Source organism: Mustelus asterias, chromosome 18, assembly GCF_964213995.1.
Source record: "Mustelus asterias chromosome 18, sMusAst1.hap1.1, whole genome shotgun sequence".
NCBI lineage: Eukaryota > Metazoa > Chordata > Chondrichthyes > Carcharhiniformes > Triakidae > Mustelus > Mustelus asterias.
Genome location: NC_135818.1, coordinates 19,877,386 through 19,902,212, shown reverse-complemented (window position 1 = coordinate 19,902,212; position 24,827 = coordinate 19,877,386). Strand labels below are relative to the sequence as shown.

Below are 24,827 nucleotides of genomic sequence, written 5' to 3'. Positions count from 1 at the left end.
AGCGTCGCTCACTACACAGAGAGTGTCGCTCACTACACAGAGAGAGCCGCTCACTACACACAGAGAGTCGCTCACTACACAGAGAGCGTCGCTCACTACACAGAGAGTGTCGCTTACTACACAGAGAGTGTCGCTCACTACACAGAGAGTGTCGCTCACTGCACAGAGAGCGTCGCTCACTACACAGAGAGTGTCGCTCACTACACAGAGAGTGTCGCTCACTACACAGAGAGCGTCGCTCACTACACAGAGAGTGTCGCCCACTACACAGAGAGTCGCTCACTACACAGAGAGTGTCGCTCACTACACAGAGAGTGTCGCTCACTGCACAGAGAGTGTCGCTTACTACACAGAGAGTGTCGCTCACTACACAGAGAGTGTCGCTCACTACACAGAGAGCGTCGCTCACTACACAGAGAGTGTCGCTCACTACACAGAGAGTGTCGCACACTACACAGAGAGTGTCGCTCACTACACAGAGTGTCGCTCACTACACAGAGAGTGTCGCACACTACACAGAGAGTGTCGGTCACTACACAGAGAGCGTCGCTCACTACACAGAGAGTGTCGCCCACTACACAGAGAGTGTCGCTCACTACACAGAGAGTGTCGGTCACTGCACAGAGAGTGTCGCCCACTACACAGAGAGTGTCGGTCACTGCACAGAGTGTCGCTCACTACACAGAGAGTGTCGCTCACTGCACAGAGAGTGTCGCGCACTGCACAGAGAGAGTCGCTCACTGCACAGAGAGTGTCGCTCACTACACAGAGAGTGTCGCTCACTGCACAGAGAGTGTCGCTCACTGCACAGAGAGAGTCGCTCACTACACAGAGAGAGTCGCTCACTACACAGAGAGAGTCGCTCACTACACAGAGAGAGTCGCTCACTACACAGTGTCGCTCACTACACAGAGAGTGTCGCTCACTGCACAGAGAGCGTCGCTCACTACACAGAGAGTGTCGCTCACTACACAGAGAGTGTCGCTCACTACACAGAGAGCGTCGCTCACTACACAGAGAGTGTCGGTCACTGCACAGAGAGTGTCGCTCACTACACAGAGAGTGTCGCTCACTACACAGAGAGTGTCGCTCACTACACAGAGAGTGTCGGTCACTGCACAGAGAGTGTCGCTCACTACACAGAGAGTGTCGCTCACTGCACAGAGAGTGTCGCTCACTGCACAGAGAGAGTCGCTCACTGCACAGAGAGTGTCGCACACTACACAGAGAGTGTCGCTCACTGCACAGAGAGTGTCGCTCACTGCACAGAGAGAGTCGCTCACTACACAGAGAGAGTCGCTCACTACACAGAGAGAGTCGCTCACTACACAGTGTCGCTCACTACACACAGAGTGTCGCTCACTGCACAGAGAGCGTCGCTCACTACACAGAGAGTGTCGCTCACTACACAGAGAGTGTCGCACACTACACAGAGAGTGTCGCTCACTACACAGAGTGTCGCTCACTACACAGAGAGTGTCGCACACTACACAGAGAGTGTCGGTCACTACACAGAGAGCGTCGCTCACTACACAGAGAGTGTCGCCCACTACACAGAGAGTGTCGCTCACTGCACAGAGAGCGTCGCTCACTACACAGAGAGTGTCGGTCACTGCACAGAGAGTGTCGCCCACTACACAGAGAGTGTCGGTCACTGCACAGAGTGTCGCTCACTACACAGAGAGTGTCGCTCACTGCACAGAGAGTGTCGCGCACTGCACAGAGAGAGTCGCTCACTGCACAGAGAGTGTCGCTCACTACACAGAGAGTGTCGCTCACTGCACAGAGAGTGTCGCTCACTGCACAGAGAGTGTCGCTCACTGCACAGAGAGAGTCGCTCACTACACAGAGAGAGTCGCTCACTACACAGAGAGAGTCGCTCACTACACAGAGAGAGTCGCTCACTACACAGTGTCGCTCACTACACAGAGAGTGTCGCTCACTGCACAGAGAGAGTCGCTCACTACACAGAGAGAGTCGCTCACTACACAGAGAGAGTCGCTCACTACACAGAGAGTGTCGCTCACTGCACAGAGAGTGTCGCTCACTGCACAGAGAGCGTCGCTCACTACACAGAGAGTGTCGCTCACTACACAGAGAGTGTCGCTCACTACACAGAGAGCGTCGCTCACTACACAGAGAGTGTCGGTCACTGCACAGAGAGTGTCGCTCACTACACAGAGAGTGTCGCTCACTACACAGAGAGTGTCGGTCACTGCACAGAGAGCGTCGCTCACTACACAGAGAGTGTCGCTCACTGCACAGAGAGTGTCGCTCACTACACAGAGAGTGTCGGTCACTGCACAGAGAGTGTCGCTCACTGCACAGAGAGTGTCGCTCACTGCACAGAGAGTGTCGCTCAGTGCACAGAGAGAGTCGCTCACTGCACAGAGAGTGTCGCACACTACACAGAGAGTGTCGCTCACTGCACAGAGAGTGTCGCTCACTGCACAGAGAGAGTCGCTCACTACACAGAGAGAGTCGCTCACTACACAGAGAGAGTCGCTCACTACACAGTGTCGCTCACTACACAGAGAGTGTCGCTCACTGCACAGAGAGCGTCGCTCACTACACAGAGAGTGTCGCTCACGACACAGAGAGCGTCGCTCACTACACAGAGAGTGTCGGTCACTGCACAGAGAGTGTCGCCCACTACACAGAGAGTGTCGGTCACTGCACAGAGAGTGTCGCTCACTACACAGAGAGTGTCGCTCACTGCACAGAGAGTGTCGCTCACTGCACAGAGAGAGTCGCTCACTGCACAGAGAGTGTCGCACACTACACAGAGAGTGTCGCTCACTGCACAGAGAGTGTCGCTCACTGCACAGGGAGAGTCGCTCACTACACAGAGAGAGTCGCTCACTACACAGAGAGAGTCGCTCACTACACAGAGAGAGTCGCTCACGACACAGTGTCGCTCACTACACAGAGAGTGTCGCTCACTGCACAGAGAGCGTCGCTCACTACACAGAGAGCGTCGCTCACTACACAGAGAGCGTCGCTCACTGCACAGAGAGCGTCGCTCACTACACAGAGAGTGTCGGTCACTACACAGAGAGTGTCGCTCACTACACAGAGAGCGTCACTCACTACACAGAGAGCGTCACTCACTACACAGAGAGCGTCAATCACTACACAGAGAGTGTCACTCACTACACAGAGAGTGTCGCTCACTGCACAGAGAGCGTCGCTCACTACACAGAGAGTGTCGCTCACTACACAGAGAGTGTCGCTCACTGCACAGAGAAAGTCGCTCACTACACAGAGAGAGTCGCTCACTACACAGAGAGAGTCGCTCACTACACAGAGAGAGTCGCTCACTACACAGTGTCGCTCACTACACAGAGAGTGTCGCTCACTGCACAGAGAGCGTCGCTCACTACACAGAGAGTGTCGCTCACTGCACAGAGAGCGTCGCTCACTACACAGAGAGTGTCGCTCACTACACAGAGAGCGTCGCTCACTACACAGAGAGTGTCGCTCACTACACAGAGAGTGTCGCTCACTACACAGAGAGTGTCGCTCACTACACAGAGTGTGTCGCTCACTACACAGAGAGTGTCGCTCACTGCACAGAGAGTGTCGCTCACTACACAGAGAGTGTCGCTCACTGCACAGAGAGTGTCGCTCACTGCACAGAGAGTGTCGCTCACTACACAGAGAGTGTCGCTCACTACATAGAGAGTGTCGCCCACTACACAGAGAGTGTTGCTCACTGCACAGAGAGAGTCGCTCACTACACAGAGAGAGTCGCTCACTGCACCGAGAGAGTCGCTCACTACACAGAGAGAGTCGCTCACTACACAGAGAGTGTCGCTCACTGCACAGAGAGAGTCGCTCACTACACAGAGAGAGTCGCTCACTACACAGAGAGAGTCGCTCACTACACAGAGAGAGTCGCTCACTACACAGTGTCGCTCACTACACAGAGTGTGTCGCTCACTACACAGAGAGTGTCGCTCACTGCACAGAGAGTGTCGCTCACTACACAGAGAGTGTCGCTCACTGCACAGAGAGTGTCGCTCACTGCACAGAGAGTGTCGCTCACTACACAGAGAGTGTCGCTCACTACATAGAGAGTGTCGCCCACTACACAGAGAGTGTTGCTCACTGCACAGAGAGAGTCGCTCACTACACAGAGAGAGTCGCTCACTACACACAGAGAGTCGCTCACTACACAGAGAGCGTCGCTCACTGCACAGAGAGTGTCGCTCACCTCACAGAGAGCGTCGCTCACTGCACAGAGAGCGTCGCTCACTACACAGAGAGTGTCGCTCACTACACAGAGAGAGCCGCTCACTACACACAGAGAGTCGCTCACTACACAGAGAGCGTCGCTCACTACACAGAGAGTGTCGCTTACTACACAGAGAGTGTCGCTCACTACACAGAGAGTGTCGCTCACTGCACAGAGAGCGTCGCTCACTACACAGAGAGTGTCGCTCACTACACAGAGAGTGTCGCTCACTACACAGAGAGCGTCGCTCACTACACAGAGAGTGTCGCCCACTACACAGAGAGTCGCTCACTACACAGAGAGTGTCGCTCACTACACAGAGAGTGTCGCTCACTGCACAGAGAGTGTCGCTTACTACACAGAGAGTGTCGCTCACTACACAGAGAGTGTCGCTCACTACACAGAGAGCGTCGCTCACTACACAGAGAGTGTCGCTCACTACACAGAGAGTGTCGCACACTACACAGAGAGTGTCGCTCACTACACAGAGTGTCGCTCACTACACAGAGAGTGTCGCACACTACACAGAGAGTGTCGGTCACTACACAGAGAGCGTCGCTCACTACACAGAGAGTGTCGCCCACTACACAGAGAGTGTCGCTCACTACACAGAGAGTGTCGGTCACTGCACAGAGAGTGTCGCCCACTACACAGAGAGTGTCGGTCACTGCACAGAGTGTCGCTCACTACACAGAGAGTGTCGCTCACTGCACAGAGAGTGTCGCGCACTGCACAGAGAGAGTCGCTCACTGCACAGAGAGTGTCGCTCACTACACAGAGAGTGTCGCTCACTGCACAGAGAGTGTCGCTCACTGCACAGAGAGAGTCGCTCACTACACAGAGAGAGTCGCTCACTACACAGAGAGAGTCGCTCACTACACAGAGAGAGTCGCTCACTACACAGTGTCGCTCACTACACAGAGAGTGTCGCTCACTGCACAGAGAGCGTCGCTCACTACACAGAGAGTGTCGCTCACTACACAGAGAGTGTCGCTCACTACACAGAGAGTGTCGCTCACTACACAGAGAGTGTCGGTCACTGCACAGAGAGTGTCGCTCACTACACAGAGAGTGTCGCTCACTACACAGAGAGTGTCGCTCACTACACAGAGAGTGTCGGTCACTGCACAGAGAGTGTCGCTCACTACACAGAGAGTGTCGCTCACTGCACAGAGAGTGTCGCTCACTGCACAGAGAGAGTCGCTCACTGCACAGAGAGTGTCGCACACTACACAGAGAGTGTCGCTCACTGCACAGAGAGTGTCGCTCACTGCACAGAGAGAGTCGCTCACTACACAGAGAGAGTCGCTCACTACACAGAGAGAGTCGCTCACTACACAGTGTCGCTCACTACACAGAGAGTGTCGCTCACTGCACAGAGAGCGTCGCTCACTACACAGAGAGTGTCGCTCACTACACAGAGAGTGTCGCACACTACACAGAGAGTGTCGCTCACTACACAGAGTGTCGCTCACTACACAGAGAGTGTCGCACACTACACAGAGAGTGTCGGTCACTACACAGAGAGCGTCGCTCACTACACAGAGAGTGTCGCCCACTACACAGAGAGTGTCGCTCACTGCACAGAGAGCGTCGCTCACTACACAGAGAGTGTCGGTCACTGCACAGAGAGTGTCGCCCACTACACAGAGAGTGTCGGTCACTGCACAGAGTGTCGCTCACTACACAGAGAGTGTCGCTCACTGCACAGAGAGTGTCGCGCACTGCACAGAGAGAGTCGCTCACTGCACAGAGAGTGTCGCTCACTACACAGAGAGTGTCGCTCACTGCACAGAGAGTGTCGCTCACTGCACAGAGAGTGTCGCTCACTGCACAGAGAGAGTCGCTCACTACACAGAGAGAGTCGCTCACTACACAGAGAGAGTCGCTCACTACACAGAGAGAGTCGCTCACTACACAGTGTCGCTCACTACACAGAGAGTGTCGCTCACTGCACAGAGAGAGTCGCTCACTACACAGAGAGAGTCGCTCACTACACAGAGAGAGTCGCTCACTACACAGAGAGTGTCGCTCACTGCACAGAGAGTGTCGCTCACTGCACAGAGAGCGTCGCTCACTACACAGAGAGTGTCGCTCACTACACAGAGAGTGTCGCTCACTACACAGAGAGCGTCGCTCACTACACAGAGAGTGTCGGTCACTGCACAGAGAGTGTCGCTCACTACACAGAGAGTGTCGGTCACTGCACAGAGAGCGTCGCTCACTACACAGAGAGTGTCGCTCACTGCACAGAGAGTGTCGCTCACTACACAGAGAGTGTCGGTCACTGCACAGAGAGTGTCGCTCACTGCACAGAGAGTGTCGCTCACTGCACAGAGAGTGTCGCTCAGTGCACAGAGAGAGTCGCTCACTGCACAGAGAGTGTCGCACACTACACAGAGAGTGTCGCTCACTGCACAGAGAGTGTCGCTCACTGCACAGAGAGAGTCGCTCACTACACAGAGAGAGTCGCTCACTACACAGAGAGAGTCGCTCACTACACAGTGTCGCTCACTACACAGAGAGTGTCGCTCACTGCACAGAGAGCGTCGCTCACTACACAGAGAGTGTCGCTCACGACACAGAGAGCGTCGCTCACTACACAGAGAGTGTCGGTCACTGCACAGAGAGTGTCGCCCACTACACAGAGAGTGTCGGTCACTGCACAGAGAGTGTCGCTCACTACACAGAGAGTGTCGCTCACTGCACAGAGAGTGTCGCTCACTGCACAGAGAGAGTCGCTCACTGCACAGAGAGTGTCGCACACTACACAGAGAGTGTCGCTCACTGCACAGAGAGTGTCGCTCACTGCACAGGGAGAGTCGCTCACTACACAGAGAGAGTCGCTCACTACACAGAGAGAGTCGCTCACTACACAGAGAGAGTCGCTCACGACACAGTGTCGCTCACTACACAGAGAGTGTCGCTCACTGCACAGAGAGCGTCGCTCACTACACAGAGAGCGTCGCTCACTACACAGAGAGCGTCGCTCACTGCACAGAGAGCGTCGCTCACTACACAGAGAGTGTCGGTCACTACACAGAGAGTGTCGCTCACTACACAGAGAGCGTCACTCACTACACAGAGAGCGTCAGTCACTACACAGAGAGCGTCAATCACTACACAGAGAGTGTCACTCACTACACAGAGAGTGTCGCTCACTGCACAGAGAGCGTCGCTCACTACACAGAGAGTGTCGCTCACTACACAGAGAGTGTCGCTCACTGCACAGAGAAAGTCGCTCACTACACAGAGAGAGTCGCTCACTACACAGAGAGAGTCGCTCACTACACAGAGAGAGTCGCTCACTACACAGTGTCGCTCACTACACAGAGAGTGTCGCTCACTGCACAGAGAGCGTCGCTCACTACACAGAGAGTGTCGCTCACTGCACAGAGAGCGTCGCTCACTACACAGAGAGTGTCGCTCACTACACAGAGAGCGTCGCTCACTACACAGAGAGTGTCGCTCACTACACAGAGAGTGTCGCTCACTACACAGAGAGTGTCGCTCACTACACAGAGTGTGTCGCTCACTACACAGAGAGTGTCGCTCACTGCACAGAGAGTGTCGCTCACTACACAGAGAGTGTCGCTCACTGCACAGAGAGTGTCGCTCACTGCACAGAGAGTGTCGCTCACTACACAGAGAGTGTCGCTCACTACATAGAGAGTGTCGCCCACTACACAGAGAGTGTTGCTCACTGCACAGAGAGAGTCGCTCACTACACAGAGAGAGTCGCTCACTGCACCGAGAGAGTCGCTCACTACACAGAGAGAGTCGCTCACTACACAGAGAGTGTCGCTCACTGCACAGAGAGAGTCGCTCACTACACAGAGAGAGTCGCTCACTACACAGAGAGAGTCGCTCACTACACAGAGAGAGTCGCTCACTACACAGTGTCGCTCACTACACAGAGAGTGTCGCTCACTGCACAGAGAGAGTCGCTCACTACACAGTGTCGCTCACTACACAGAGAGTGTCGCTCACTGCACAGAGAGCGTCGCTCACTACACAGTGTCGCTCACTACACAGAGAGAGTCGCTCACTACACAGAGAGAGTCGCTCACTACACACAGAGAGTCGCTCACTACACAGAGAGTGTCGCTCACTACACAGAGAGCGTCGCTCACTACACAGAGAGTGTCGCTCACCTCACAGAGAGCGTCGCTCACTGCACAGAGAGCGTCACTAACTACACAGAGAGAGTCGCTCACTACACACAGAGAGTCGCTCACTACACAGAGAGCGTCGCTCACTGCACAGAGAGTGTCGCTCACTGCACAGAGAGTGTCGCTCACCTCACAGAGAGCGTCGCTCACTGCACAGAGAGCGTCGCTCACTACACAGAGAGTGTCGCTCACTACACAGAGAGAGTCGCTCACTACACACAGAGAGTCGCTCACTACACAGAGAGCGTCGCTCACTACACAGAGAGTGTCGCTTACTACACAGAGAGTGTCGCTCACTACACAGAGAGTGTCGCTCACTGCACAGAGAGCGTCGCTCACTACACAGAGAGTGTCGCTCACTACACAGAGAGTGTCGCTCACTACACAGAGAGCGTCGCTCACTACACAGAGAGTGTCGCCCACTACACAGAGAGTCGCTCACTACACAGAGAGTGTCGCTCACTACACAGAGAGTGTCGCTCACTGCACAGAGAGTGTCGCTTACTACACAGAGAGTGTCGCTCACGACACAGAGAGTGTCGCTCACTGCACAGAGAGCGTCGCTCACTACACAGAGAGTGTCGCTCACTACACAGAGAGTGTCGCTCACTACACAGAGAGTGTCGCTCACTACACAGAGAGCGTCGCTCACTACACAGAGAGTGTCGCTCACTACACAGAGAGTGTCGCACACTACACAGAGAGTGTCGCTCACTACACAGAGTGTCGCTCACTACACAGAGAGTGTCGCACACTACACAGAGAGTGTCGGTCACTACACAGAGAGCGTCGCTCACTACACAGAGAGTGTCGCCCACTACACAGAGAGTGTCGCTCACTACACAGAGAGCGTCGCTCACTACACAGAGAGTGTCGGTCACTGCACAGAGAGTGTCGCCCACTACACAGAGAGTGTCGGTCACTGCACAGAGTGTCGCTCACTACACAGAGAGTGTCGCGCACTGCACAGAGAGAGTCGCTCACTACACAGAGAGTGTCGCTCACTACACAGAGAGTGTCGCTCACTGCACAGAGAGTGTCGCTCACTGCACAGAGAGAGTCGCTCACTACACAGAGAGAGTCGCTCACTACACAGAGAGAGTCGCTCACTACACAGAGAGAGTCGCTCACTACACAGTGTCGCTCACTACACAGAGAGTGTCGCTCACTGCACAGAGAGCGTCGCTCAATACACAGAGAGTGACGCTCACTGCACAGAGAGAGAGCGTCGCTCACTCCACAGAGAGTGTCGCTCACTACACAGAGAGTGACGCTCACTACACAGAGAGAGAGTGTCGCTCACTACACAGAGAGTGACGCTCACTGCACAGAGAGAGAGCGTCGCTCACTACACAGAGAGTGTCGCTCACTACACAGAGAGTGACGCTCACTGCACAGAGAGAGAGCGTCGCTCACTACACAGAGAGTGACGCTCACTGCACAGAGAGATAGCGTCGCTCACTACACAGAGAGTGTCGCTCACTACACAGAGAGTGTCGCTCAATACACAGAGAGTGTCGCTCACTGCACAGAGAGTGTCGCTCACTACACAGAGAGAGAGCGTCGCTCACTACACAGAGAGTGTCGCTCAATACACAGAGAGTGTCGCTCACTACACAGAGAGAGAGCGTCGCTCACTACACAGAGAGTGTCGCTCACTACACAGAGAGTGACGCTCACTGCACAGAGAGAGAGCGTCGCTCACTACACAGAGAGTGTCGCTCACTGCACAGAGAGCGTTGCTCACTGCACAGAGAGCGTCGCTCACTACACAGAGAGAGAGCGTCGCTCACTACACAGAGAGTGTCGCTCACTACACAGAGAGTGTCGCTCACTACACAGAGAGTGTCGCTCACTACACAGAGAGAGAGCGTCGCTCACTACACGGAGAGTGTCGCTCACTACACAGACTGTCGCTCACTACACAGAGTGTCGCTCACTACACAGAGAGTGTCGCTCACTACACAGAGAGTGACGCTCACTGCACAGAGAGAGAGCGTCGCTCACTACACAGAGAGTGACGCTCACTGCACAGAGAGATAGCGTCGCTCACTACACAGAGAGTGTCGCTCACTACACAGAGAGTGTCGCTCAATACACAGAGAGTGTCGCTCACTGCACAGAGAGTGTCGCTCACTACACAGAGAGAGAGCGTCGCTCACTACACAGAGAGTGTCGCTCAATACACAGAGAGTGTCGCTCACTACACAGAGAGAGAGCGTCGCTCACTACACATAGAGTGTCGCTCACTACACAGAGAGTGACGCTCACTGCACAGAGAGAGAGCGTCGCTCACTACACAGAGAGTGTCGCTCACTGCTCAGAGAGCGTTGCTCACTGCACAGAGCGCGTCGCTCACTACACAGAGAGAGAGCGTCGCTCACTACACAGAGAGTGTCGCTCACTACACAGAGAGTGTCGCTCACTACACAGAGAGTGTCGCTCACTACACAGAGAGAGAGCGTCGCTCACTACACGGAGAGTGTCGCTCACTACACAGACTGTCGCTCACTACACAGAGTGTCGCTCACTACACAGAGAGTGTCGCTCACTACACAGAGAGTGTCGCTCACTACACAGAGAGTATCGCTCACTACACAGAGTGTCGCTCAGTACACAGAGAGTGTCGCTCACTGCACAGAGAGTGTCGCTCACTACACAGAAAGTGTCGCTCACTGCACAGAGAGTGTCGCTCACTACACAGAGAGTGTCGCTCACTACACAGAAAGTGTCGCTCACTGCACAGAGAGTGTCGCTCACTACACAGAGAGTGTCGCTCACTACACAGAGAGTGTCGCTCACTACACAGAGAGTGTCGCTCACTACACAGAGAGTGTCGCTCACTACACAGAGAGTGTCGCACACTACACAGAGAGTGTCGCTCACTACACAGAGAGTGTCGCTCACTACACAGAGTGTCGCTCACTGCACAGAGAGTGTCGCTCACTACACAGAGAGTGTCGCTCACTACACGGAGAGGACGGTAATCAATATATTCACCAGATTTAGAATTCCTGACATTCTGATCTCCGGCTCTGAAACTGTCGTCTCTCTCACTTGTCAGTGAGCAATGCCAGTGAAGGGCCAGGGTGCTTCTTGCAAAATCTCCTCTGACCTAAAATAGCAATTAATGACCTTTTTAACTGCCTCAGTTGGCTCCCCACCACTGACCACTCTCCATGGGTGGGAACATTTCGCCCAACACGTCCCCCAGGAGACCCTATCACTGTTATAACGTCAGCTACTTTTTCAGAACAAAATCCTTCCTCCAACTTCCTCTCTGCTCCTGAACCCAACATCCAGCTGCCTCTTCCCCAGGATCCACTCTCGCTCTGCTCCCTCTCTGCTCCTGAACCAAGATGTGGAGATGCCGGCGTTGGACTGGGGTAAACACAGTAAGAGGTCTCACAACACCAGGTTAAAGTCCAACAGGTTTATTTGGTAGCAAAAGCCACACAAGCTTTCGGAGCGCTGCCCCTTCGTCAGGTGAGTGGGAGTTCTGTTCACAAACAGGACATATAAAGACACAAACTCAATTTACAAAATAATGGTTGGAATGCGAGTCTTTACAGGTAATCAAGTCTTAAAGGTACAGACAATGTGAGTGGAGAGAGGGTTAAGCACAGATTAAAGAGATGTGTATTGTCTCCAGCCAGGACAGTTAGTGAGATTTTGCAAGCCCAGACAAGTCGTTATGGGAGTTACAGATAGTGTGACATGAACCCAAGATCCCGGTTTAGGCCGTCCTCATGTGTGCGGAACTTGGCTATCAGTCTCTGCTCAGCGACTCTGTGCTGTCGTGTGTTGTGAAGGCTGCCTTGGAGAACGCTTACCCGAAGATCAGAGGCCGAATGCCCGTGACCGCTGAAGTGTTCCCCAACAGGAAGAGAACACTTTTGCCTGGTGATTGTCGAGCGGTGTTCATTCATCCGTTGTCGTAGCGTCTGCATGCTCTCCCCAATGTACCATGCCTCGGGACATCCTTTCCTGCAGCGTATCAGGTAGACAACGTTGGCCGAGTTGCAAGAGTATGGTGTCTCAGTGAGGGAGTGCTGCTCGGGCTGCAGTAGAGTGTGACAGTTGGTGTCTCAGTGAGGGAGTGCTGCTCGGGCTGCAGTGGAGAGTGACAGTTGGGGAAGTGTGGGGAAGTTTTTTTTTTTTGTTTTCTTTTTTTCTTGCTGGTAATGGCTTCAGGGATGGCAGTTCAGGCAGTATGCTGCATCTCCTGTGGGATGTATGTGGTGAGGAAATCCAGTAGTGTTTCAGGAGATTTTAGTTGTAAGAAGTGCATTAGATTGCAGCTTCTGGAGGAGCGTGTAAAGGAGCTGGAGGGGGAGGTAGAGGAACTCCGCATAATTCGGGAGGCGGAGGTGGAAGTTGATAGGAGTTATAGAGAAATAGTAACTCCTAGAAATGAGGCTTGGGTCAATGCCAGGAGGAGGGGTAAGAAGCAATCGGGAAGACAATCCCCTGGGGCGGTTCCCCTCCATAATAGGTTTTCGGTGCTGGAGGCTACAGTTGAGGAGGAATCAACTGAGCATAGAGAGCAGATCTCTGGGGGTGAGCCGAGTGAGAAAGCTCAGGTGGTTAGGGGCTGTAAAAGACTGGGCCTTGTGATTGGGGACTCCACAATTAAGGGGACAGATAGGAGGGTCGGAACTAAAGGTAGGGACTCAGGGTTGGTGTGTTGCCTACCAGGGGCTGGGGTCCGGGATGTGTCTGACAGGGTATTCAGGACTCTTAGGGGGGAGGGAGATAAACCACAAGTTATTGTACATGTGGGGACACACGACATAGGGAGGATAGGGGAAGGGGATATTAGGCAGGGATTTATGGAGTTGGGGTGGAAACTAAAGGCCAAGACTGACAGAGTGGTTATCTCTGGACTCTTGCCTGTACCACGGGATAGTTTAGAGAGGAATAGGGAGAGGGAAGGTTTGAATTCATGGCTGAGGGGATGGTGCAGGAGGGAGGGGTTCAGGTACTTAAGCAATTGGGGCTCGTACTGGGGAAGGTGTGACCTCTATGAGAAGGATGGTCTACACCTTAATCAGAAGGGGACCAATATCCTGGGGGGTAAATTTGCTAAGGCCATGCAAGGAGGTTTAAACTGATTCGGGGGGGGGGAGGGATCCTGAGTAGTGGGGCTGAAAGTGAGGGATGCATGGATGGGGACTGCAATGCACGGCATTGCAGAGGTGGGGTGGAGCAGGGTTTGAAATGTGTATACTTCAATGCCAGGAGTATTCGCAATAAAGTGGGTGAACTTGCAGCGTGGATCAGTACCTGGGACTTCGATGTTGTGGCTATTTCAGAGACATGGATAGAGCAGGGGCAGGAATGGATGCTGCAGGTCCCTGGGTTCAAATGTTTTAGTCGAAGTAGGGAAGGAGGTAGAAGAGGGGGAGGGGTAGCATTATTGGTCAGAGATTGTATCACAGTGTCAGAGAGGAGATTTGATGAGGACTTATCTGTTGAGGTAGTATGGGCGGAGATTAGAAATAGGAGAGGAGAGGTCACCCTGTTGGGAGTCTTTTATAGACCTCCTAAAAGTTCTAGAGAGGTTGAGGAAAGGATTGCGGAGTCAATCCTGCTTAGGAGTGAAAGTAATAGGGCAATTGTTATGGGGGATTTTAACTTGACTAATATTGACTGGAATTGTTATAGCTCTAGCTCGTTAGAGGGGTCAGTTTTTGTTCAAAGCGTGCAGGAAGGTTTTTTGACTCAGTATGTAGACAGGCCAACTAGAGGTGAGGCTATATTAGATCTGGTGCTGGGAAATGAGCCAGACCAGGTGCTAGACTTGGAAGTTGGTGTGCATTTTGGTGATAGTGACCACAATTCGGTTACGTTCACCTTAGTGATGGAAAGGGATAGGCATGAACCTCGGGCCAGTGGTTTTAGCTGGGGGAAGGGTAATTATGAGGCTATTAGGAGAGAATTAGGAAACATAGGTTGGACTAGGAGATTACAGGGACTGGGAACGTCCGACATGTGGAGTTTTTTTCAAGGAGCAGCTACTGCGAGTCTGTGATAGGTATGTCCCTGTCAGGCAAAGAGGAATTGGTAGGGCTAGGGAACCGTGGTGCACCAAAAAAGTTTCTTTGTTGGTTAAAAAGAAAAAGGAGGCTTATGTTCGGATGAGACGTGAGCACTCGGGTAGTGCACTAGAAAGCTTTAGATTGGCTAAGAGGGAGTTGAAGAGCGAGCTTAGAAGGGCTAAAAGGGGACATGAGAAGACTTTGGCGGATAGGGTTAAAGAGAATCCTAAGGCGTTCTATAGGTATGTCAAGAACAGAAGGTTGGTTAGGGCAAGTTTAGGGCCAGTTATAGATGGCAGAGGGAAGTTATGTGTGGAACCGGAGGAGATTGGTGAAGCATTGAACCAATATTTCTCTTCGGTGTTCACGCAAGGGGACATGAATATAGCTGAGGAGGACACTGGGTTGCAAGGGAGTAGAATAGACAGTATTACAGTTGATAAGGAGGATGTGCAGGATATTCTGGAGGGTCTGAAAATAGATAAATCCCCTGGTCCGGATGGGATTTATCCAAGGATTCTCTGGGAGGCAAGAGAAGTGATTGCAGAGCCTCTGGCTCTGATCTTCAGGTCGTCGTTGGCCTCTGGTATAGTACCAGAAGATTGGAGGTTAGCGAATGTTGTCCCATTGTTTAAGAAGGGGAACAGAGACTTCCCCGGGAATTATAGACCGGTGAGTCTCACTTCTGTTGTCGGCAAGATGTTGGAAAAAATTATAAGGGATAGGATTTATAGTTATTTGGAGAGTAATGAATTGATAGGTGATAGTCAGCATGGTTTTGTGGCAGGTAGGTCGTGCCTTACTAACCTTATTGAGTTTTTTGAGAAAGTGACCAAGGAGGTGGATGGGGGCAAGGCAGTGGACGTGGTATATATGGATTTTAGTAAGGCGTTTGATAAGGTTCACCATGGTAGGCTTCTGCAGAAAATGCAGATGTATGGGATTGGGGGTGATCTAGGAAATTGGATCAGGAATTGGCTAGCGGATAGGAAACAGAGGGTGGTGGTTGATAGTAAATATTCATCATGGAGTGCGGTTACAAGTGGTGTACCTCAGGGATCTGTTTTGGGGCCACTGCTGTTTGTAATATTTATTAATGATCTGGATGAGGGTATAGTTGGGTGGATTAGCAAATTTGCTGATGACACCAAAGTCGGTGGTGTGGTAGACAGTGAGGAAGGGTGTCGTAGTTTGCAGGAAGACTTAGACAGGTTGCAAAGTTGGGCCGAGAGGTGGCGGATGGAGTTTAATGCGGAGAAGTGTGAGGTAATTCACTTTGGTAGGAATAACAGATGTGTTGAGTATAGGGCTAACGGGAGGACTTTGAATAGTGTGGAGGAGCAGAGGGATCTAGGTGTATGTGTGCATAGATCCCTGAAAGTTGGGAATCAAGTAGATAAGGTTGTTAAGAAGGCATATGGTGTCTTGGCGTTTATTGGTAGGGGGATTGAATTTAGGAGTCGTAGCGTTATGTTGCAACTGTACACAACTCTGGTGCGGCCGCACTTGGAGTACTGTGTGCAGTTCTGGTCCCCACATTACAGGAAGGATGTGGAGGCTTTGGAGAGGGTGCAGAGGAGGTTTACCAGGATGTTGCCTGGTATGGAGGGGAGATCCTATGAGGAGAGGCTGAGGGATTTGGGATTGTTTTCGCTGGAAAGGCGGCGGCTAAGAGGGGATCTTATTGAAACATATAAGATGATTAGAGGTTTAGATAGGGTGGATAGTGATAGCCTTTTTCCTCTGATGGAGAAATCCAGCACGAGGGGGCATGGCTTTAAATTGAGGGGGGGTAGTTATAGAACCGATGTCAGGGGTAGGTTCTTTACCCAGAGGGTGGTGAGGGATTGGAATGCCCTGCCAGCATCAGTTGTAAATGCGCCTAGTTTGGGGGCGTTTAAGAGATCCGTAGATAGGTTCATGGACGAAAAGAAATTGGTTTAGGTTGGAGGGTCACAGTTATTTTTTTTTTTTAACTGGTCGGTGCAACATCGTGGGCCGAAGGGCCTGTTCTGCGCTGTAATGTTCTATGTTCTATGTTCTATGTTCTATGTGCCGTGTACCTGGTGGATGGTGTTCTCACGCGAGATGATGGCATCCGTGTCGATGATCCGGCATGTCTTGCAGAGGTTGCTGTGGCAGGGTTGTGTGGTGTCGTGGTCACTGTTCTCCTGAAGGCTGGGTAGTTTGATGCGGACAATGGTCTGTTTGAGATTGTGCGGTTGTTTGAAGGCAAGAAGTGGGGGTGTGGGGATGGCCTTGGCGAGATGGTCATCTTCATCAATGACATGTTGAAGAAAATGTCATCGATGTATCGAGTGTATAGCATTGGTTGAAGGTCCTGTGCGGTGAAGAGGTCTTGTTCGAACCTGTGCATGAAGATGTTGGCATATTGAGGTGCGAATTTGGTCCCCATGGCTGTTCCGTGTGTCTGGATGAAGAACTGGTTGTTAAAGGTGAAGACATTGTGGTCTAGGATGAAGCGGATGAGTTGTAGAATTGCATCTGGAAACTGGCAGTTGTCAGCGTTGAATACTGAGGCAGTTGCAGCAATGCCATCGTCGTGGGGGATGCTGGTGTAGAATGCCGAGGCATCCATTGTGATGAGGAGTGCTCCTGGTTCAACTGCTCCATGTGTGCTGAGTTTCTGTAGGAAGTGCGTGGTGTCGTGACAAAAGCTGGGGGTTCTTTGTACAATGGGTTTCAGGATGCCCTCGACATAGCCATCCACCAGGTACACGGTCCATACTCTTGCAACTTGGCCAACGTTGTCTACCTGATACGCTGCAGGAAAGGATGTCCCGAGGCATGGTACATTGGGGAGACCATGCAGGCGCTACGACAACGGATGAATGGACACCACTCGACAATCACCAGGCAAGAGTGTTCTCAGAGGCATTCAGCCTCTGATCTTCAGGTAAGCGTTCCACAAGGCGGCCTTCACGACACGTGACAACGCAGAGTCGCTGAGCAGAGACTGATAGCCAAGTTCCGCACACATGAGGACGGCCTCAACCGGGATCTTGGGTTCATGTCACACTATCTGTAACCCCCATAACGACTTGTCTGGGTTTGCAAAATCTCACTAACTGTCCTGGCTGGAGACAATACACATCTCTTTAATCTGTGCTTAACCCTCTCTCCACTCACATTGTCTGTACCTTTAAGACTTGATTACCTGTAAAGACTCGCATTCCAACCATTATTTTGTAAATTGAGTTTGTGTCTTTATATGCCCTGTTTGTGAACAGAACTCCCACTTACCTGACGAAGGAGCAGCGCTCCGAAAGCTAGTGGCTTTTGCTACCAAATAAACCTGTTGGACTTTAACCTGGTGTTGTGAGACTCCTGAACTAATCCAGCTGCCTCTTCCCCAGGATCCACTCTCGCTCTGCTCCCTCTCTGCTCCTGTCATCTGCTTGAATCTATCAGTACCCACTGTTTCTGCTGCTGTACTCTCCCAATCAGAGTCTATTCCTGTGGCCAGCTTCTCCCCATGCCGAGACCGCCTCCTTAAGCTGCGACCCTCCCTCCTCACGCCGAGACCGCCTCCTCACGCCAAGACCGCCTCCTCACGCCGAGACGGCCTCCTCACGCTGAGACCCCTCTCCCTCACGCCGGGACCCCTCTCCCTCACGCCGGGACCCCTCTGCCTCACGCCGGGACCCCTCTCCCTCACGCCGGGACCCCTCTCCCTCACGCCGGGACCCCTCTCCCTCACGCCGGGACCCCTCTCCCTCACGCCAGGACCCCTCTCCCTCACGCCGGGACCCCTCTCCCTCACGCCAGGACCCCTCTCCCTCACGCCGGGACCCCTCTCCCTCACGCCGGGACCCCTCTCCCTCACGCCGGGACCCCTCTCCCTCACGCCAGGAACCCCCTCCCTCACGTCGGGAACCCCTCCATCACTCCAGGACACCCCTCCTGATGCCGAGACCCCCCTCCTCACGCCAGGACCCCCCTCCTCACTCCGGGACCCCTCTCCCTCATGCCGGGACCCCCCTCCCTCACGCCGGGACCCACCTCCTCACGCCGGGACCCCCCTCCCTCACGCCGGGACACCTCTCCCTCACGCTGCGACCCCCCTCCTCACGCTGCGACCCCCCTCCTCACGCTGGGACCCCCCTCCCTCACGCCGGGAAACCCCTCCCTCACGCCGGGACCCCCCTCCCTCACGCCGGGTCCCCCCTCCCTCACGCCGGGTCCCCCCCTCCTCACGCCGGGACCCCCCTTCTCACGCCGGGACCCCCTCCTCACACCGGGATCCCCCTCCTCACGCCGGGACCCCCCTCCTCACGCCGGGACCCCCCTCCTCACGCCGGGACCCCTCTCCTCACTCCCAGACCCTCACCGCTCCCCATACTGCTCACCCACTCACTCCCTTCTCTCTCACACTCGTTCCCTCCCCATACGCTCTCCTCACACTCACTCGATTCCCACACACTGATCCGCCTGCTCACACCCACTCCCCTCCCTATATCCAACCCTCTCTCTGCTCACACCCACTCCCCTCCCTATATCCAACCCTCTCTCTGCTCACACCCACTCCCCTCCCTATACCCAACCCTCTCTCTGCTCACACCCACTCCCCTCCCTATACCCAACCCTCTCTCTGCTCACACCCACTCCCCTCCCTATACCCAACCCTCTCTCTGCTCACACCCACTCCCCTCCCTATACCCAACTCTCTCTCTGCATACACACACCCCACTCCTATACCCAGCTCCCACTTGCACCTCCCCTGGGCTGTGTTACCAAGTGAAGGGAAGCAATGCGTGGACTCTTGTGAGGTCAACACCCATCGGCCGCAAACCCCCCGGGGTCTCGCACTTACCACAGAAATTCAATTCCCTACCCTATAGTCATCACTGCCCAGGGAAGTCAGTAGGTGAGCTCCTCCTGCTCTTTCCTTCCTGTGGGAAGGGAGTTTGGTCTCTGTCTCACACTCAGAAACATTTCTGTTCATCAGAAACCAGCCCGGCAGGCGAAGGCTGGACCAGACAGTGAGGAAGGTTATCAAAAACTGCAGCAGGATCTTGACCAGCTTGGGAAGTGGGCCGAGAAATGGCAAATGGAGTTCAACACAGATTAGTGTGAGATGTTGCATTTTGGAAAGTCAAATCAAGGTAGGACTTTCACAGTGAATGGTCGGTCCTTAGGGAGTATCGTGGAACAGAGGGACCTTGGAGTTCAGGTGCACTGTACTCTAAAAGTGGAGTCACAGGTAGATAGGGAAGTGAAGAAGGCTTTTGACGTGCTGGCCTTCATCAGCCAGGGCATTGAGTATCGAAGTTGGGAAGTTATCTTGCAGTTGTACAGGACGTTGGTGAGGCTGCACCTGGAGTATTGTGTTCAGTTTTGGTCGCCTTGCTATAGGAAAGATGTTATTAAACTGGAAAGCGTGCGGAAGAGATTTACAAGGATGTGGCCAGGACTCAAGAGACTGAGTTATAGGGAGAGATTGGACAGGCTAGGACTTTTCTCTTTGGAGCATGGGAGACTGAGGGGTGATCTTATAGAGGTGTATAAGATCATGAGAGGCATGGATAGGGTGAATGCACTCAGTCTTTTTCCCAGGGTTGTGGAATCGAGAACTAGAGGTCATAGGTTTCAGTTAAGATGGAAAAGAATTAATGGGAACCTGAGGAGGAACTTTTTTACACAGAGGGTGGTGCGTGTGTGGAATGAGCTGCCGGAGGAAGTGGTTGAGGCAGGGACATTGTCAACATTTACAGGGCACTTGGACAGATACATGGATAGGGAAGGTTTAGAGGGATATGGGCCAAATGCAGGCAAAGAGATTAGCTTAGATGGGCACTTTGGTTGGCGTGGACCAGTTTGGACCAAAGGGCCTGTCTCCATGCCGTTGATTCTATGATTTGGCACTCCCTATAGCCAACACGAACCAAGCCTCCCTTCCAGAGCCTGGAGAATTAAGGGTACAAAATGTGACTTGCCAATTGATTTCCCTGCCAGCCAGGTCTGTGGAAGCTGGAAATCACGGTATTAAATTAGCACTCACCTTAATCAGGGTGCCATCTTCTCCCTGAGATCCTTTATACAATTTCTTCTGTTTGCCGTTGTTAATGTTAAATATCCTGCAGGGCAGGAAGACACATATAACAATTGGTGCAAGTGTGAATACATTCCATCCTCACACCCATAGGACACAGAGTGAGACCAATTCGCATCTGTTCTGAGAACACACTGAGCAGCCTGTTTATACTGTCCAAGCTGAAATGAAGGATATGGAGAGTGTAGCTTTGGCAGAGTGAGGGGTGTGGGATACAGCACCATTATATTAAATAGTGTGGATTATAGCATTAATAGAGCGGGGGAATGGGATACAGCATTATTACAGATAGAGGCATGGGTGCAGTGAAGGCAATGAGATATTATTACAGTGAAGGGTGTGGGATATAACATTATTACAGCAAGGGGAATAGAATATAACATTATTACAGTGAGAGGTGTAGGGTATAGCATTATTACAATGAGGGGTGTGAAATATCACGTTATTACAATAAGGCCTATAGGGGATAGAGCATTATTACAGTGAGGGGTGTGGAATAAGATTACAGTGAGAGTTGTGGTGTACAACATTAGTACAGTAAAGGGAATGGGATATAGTGTTAATACAGTCAGGGGTATAAGATTATTATAGCAAATAATGTGGGTTATAATATTATTACAGTGAGGGAAATGGAATATAACATTATTACAGTGAGGGGAATGGAATATAGCATTATTATAGTGAGGGGAATGGAATATAGCATTATTATAGTGAGGGGAATGGAATATAGCATTATTACAGTGAGAGGAATGCGTTATAACATTATTACAGTGAGGGGAATGGGTTATAACTTTATTACAGTGAGGAGAATGGAATATAGCATTATAACAGTTAGGGGAATGGGATAACACATTATTACAGTGAGGGGAATGGAATATAGCATTATTACAGTGCGAGGAATGGGTTATAACATTATTACAGTGAGGGGAATTGGATAACACATTATTACAATGAGGGGAATGGTATGTAACATTATTACAGTCAGAAGAATAGGTTATAACTTTACTGTCAGGGGAATGGAATATAGCATTAGTACAGTGAGGGGATTGAGATATAATATTATTACAGAGAGGGGACTGGAATATAGCATTATAACAGTGAGGGGAATGCGATCACATTATTACAGTGAAGGGAATGGGATATAATATTATTACAATGAGTAGTGTGGGGTATAGCATTATTACAGTGAGGGGAATGGTATAGAACATAGAACATAGAACATAGAACATTACAGCGCAGAACAGGCCCTTCGGCCCACGATGTTGCACCGACCAGTTAAAAAAAAAAAAAAAAACTGTGACCCTCCAACCTAAACCAATTTCTTTTCGTCCATGAACCTATCTACGGATCTCTTAAACGCCCCCAAACTAGGCGCATTTACTACTGATGCTGGCAGGGCATTCCAATCCCTCACCACCCTCTGGGTAAAGAACCTACCCCTGACATCGGTTCTATAACTACCCCCCCTCAATTTAAAGCCATGCCCCCTCGTGCTGGATTTCTCCATCAGAGGAAAAAGGCTATCACTATCCACCCTATCTAAACCTCTAATCATCTTATATGTTTCAATAAGATCCCCTCTTAGCCGCCGCCTTTCCAGCGAAAACAATCCCAAATCCCTCAGCCTCTCCTCATAGGATCTCCCCTCCATACCAGGCAACATCCTGGTAAACCTCCTCTGCACCCTCTCCAAAGCCTCCACATCCTTCCTGTAATGTGGGGACCAGAACTGCACACAGTACTCCAAGTGCGGCCGCACCAGAGTTGTGTACAGTTGCAACATAACGCTACGACTCCTAAATTCAATCCCCCTACCAATAAACGCCAAGACACCATATGCCTTCTTAACAACCTTATCTACTTGATTCCCAACTTTCAGGGATCTATGCACACATACACCTAGATCCCTCTGCTCCTCCACACTATTCAAAGTCCTCCCGTTAGCCCTATACTCAACACATCTGTTATTCCTACCAAAGTGAATTACCTCACACTTCTCCGCATTAAACTCCATCCGCCACCTCTCGGCCCAACTTTGCAACCTGTCTAAGTCTTCCTGCAAACTACGACACCCTTCCTCACTGTCTACCACACCACCGACTTTGGTGTCATCAGCAAATTTGCTAATCCACCCAGCTATACCCTCATCCAGATCATTAATAAATATTACAAACAGCAGTGGCCCCAAAACAGATCCCTGAGGTACACCACTTGTAACCGCACTCCATGATGAATATTTACTATCAACCACCACCCTCTGTTTCCTATCCGCTAGCCAATTCCTGATCCAATTTCCTAGATCACCCCCAATCCCATACATCTGCATTTTCTGCAGAAGCCTACCATGGTGAACCTTATCAAACGCCTTACTAAAATCCATATATACCACGTCCACTGCCTTGCCCCCATCCACCTCCTTGGTCACTTTCTCAAAAAACTCAATAAGGTTAGTAAGGCACGACCTACCTGCCACAAAACCATGCTGACTATCACCTATCAATTCATTACTCTCCAAATAACTATAAATCCTATCCCTTATAATTTTTTCCAACATCTTGCCGACAACAGAAGTGAGACTCACCGGTCTATAATTCCCGGGGAAGTCTCTGTTCCCCTTCTTAAACAATGGGACAACATTCGCTAACCTCCAATCTTCTGGTACTATACCAGAGGCCAACGACGACCTGAAGATCAGAGCCAGAGGCTCTGCAATCACTTCTCTTGCCTCCCAGAGAATCCTTGGATAAATCCCATCCGGACCAGGGGATTTATCTATTTTCAGACCCTCCAGAATATCCTGCACATCCTCCTTATCAACTGTAATACTGTCTATTCTACTCCCTTGCAACCCAGTGTCCTCCTCAGCTATATTCATGTCCCCTTGCGTGAACACCGAAGAGAAATATTGGTTCAATGCTTCACCAATCTCCTCCGGTTCCACACATAACTTCCCTCTGCCATCTATAACTGGCCCTAAACTTGCCCTAACCAACCTTCTGTTCTTGACATACCTATAGAACGCCTTAGGATTCTCTTTAACCCTATCCGCCAAAGTCTTCTCATGTCCCCTTTTAGCCCTTCTAAGCTCGCTCTTCAACTATGTAACATTATAACAGCGAGGGGAATGGTATGTAACACTGTATGTAACATTATAACAGCGAGGGGAATGGTATGTAGCATTATTACAGTGAGGGGGATGGGATATAACATTATTACAGTGAGGGGAATGGTATGTAACATTATTACAGTGAGGGGAATGGTATGTAACATTATTACAGTGAGGGGAATGGGATATAATATTATTACTGTGAGGGGAATGGTATTTAACATTAATTCAGTGAGGGGAATGGGATATAATATTATTAGAGTGAGGGGAATGGTATGTAGCATTATTACAGTGAGGGGAATTGGATATAACATTATTACAGTGAGGGGAATGGTTATAACATTGTTACAGTGAGAGGAATGGGATATATTATTACAGTGAGGGGAATGGAATATAATATTATTACAGTGAGGGGAATGATTATAACATTATTAGAGTGAGGGGAATGGGATAACACATTATTACAGTGAGGGGAATGGAATATAACATTATTACAGTGAAGGGAATGGGATATAATATTATTACAATGCGTAGTGTGGGGTATAGCATTATTACAGTGAGGGGAATGCTATGTAACATTATTACAGTGAGGGAAATGGTATGTAACATTATAACAGTGAGGGGAATGGTATGTAACATTATTACAGTGAGGGGAATGGTATGTAACATTATTACAGTGAGGGGAATGGTATGTAACATTATTACAGTGAGGGGAATGGTATGTAACATTATTACAGTGAGGGGAATGGTATGTAACATTATTACAGTGAGGGGAATGGTATGTAGCATTATTACAGTGAGGGGAATGGTATGTAACATTATTACAGTGAGGGGAATGGTATGTAACATTATTACAGTGAGGGGAATGGTATGTAACATTATTACAGTGAGGGAAATGGTATGTAACATTATAACAGTGAGGGGAATGGTATGTAACATTATTACAGTGAGGGGAATGGTATGTAACATTATTACAGTGAGGGGAATGGTATGTAACATTATTACAGTGAGGGGAATGGTATGTAACATTATAACAGTGAGGGGAATGGTATGTAACATTATAACAGTGAGGGGAATGGTATGTAACATTATTACAGTGAGGGGAATGGTATGTAACATTATTACAGTGAGGGGAATGGTATGTAACATTATTACAGTGAGGGGAATGGTATGTAACATTAGTACAGTGAGGGGAATG

The 24,827-nt window shown here is 51.0% G+C and overlaps 1 protein-coding gene across 1 annotated transcript in view; it reads right to left on the bottom strand.

Annotated features, from left to right (window-relative positions):
* Positions 1-24,827, bottom strand: part of LOC144506983 (mitogen-activated protein kinase-binding protein 1-like) — a 287,588-nt gene that overhangs the window by 78,065 nt on the left and 184,696 nt on the right. Inside the window, exon 16 of the mRNA XM_078233486.1 lies at positions 20,473-20,548. Coding sequence (XP_078089612.1) covers positions 20,473-20,548 — 76 coding nt within the window. The remainder of the gene's footprint in view (positions 1-20,472; positions 20,549-24,827) is intronic.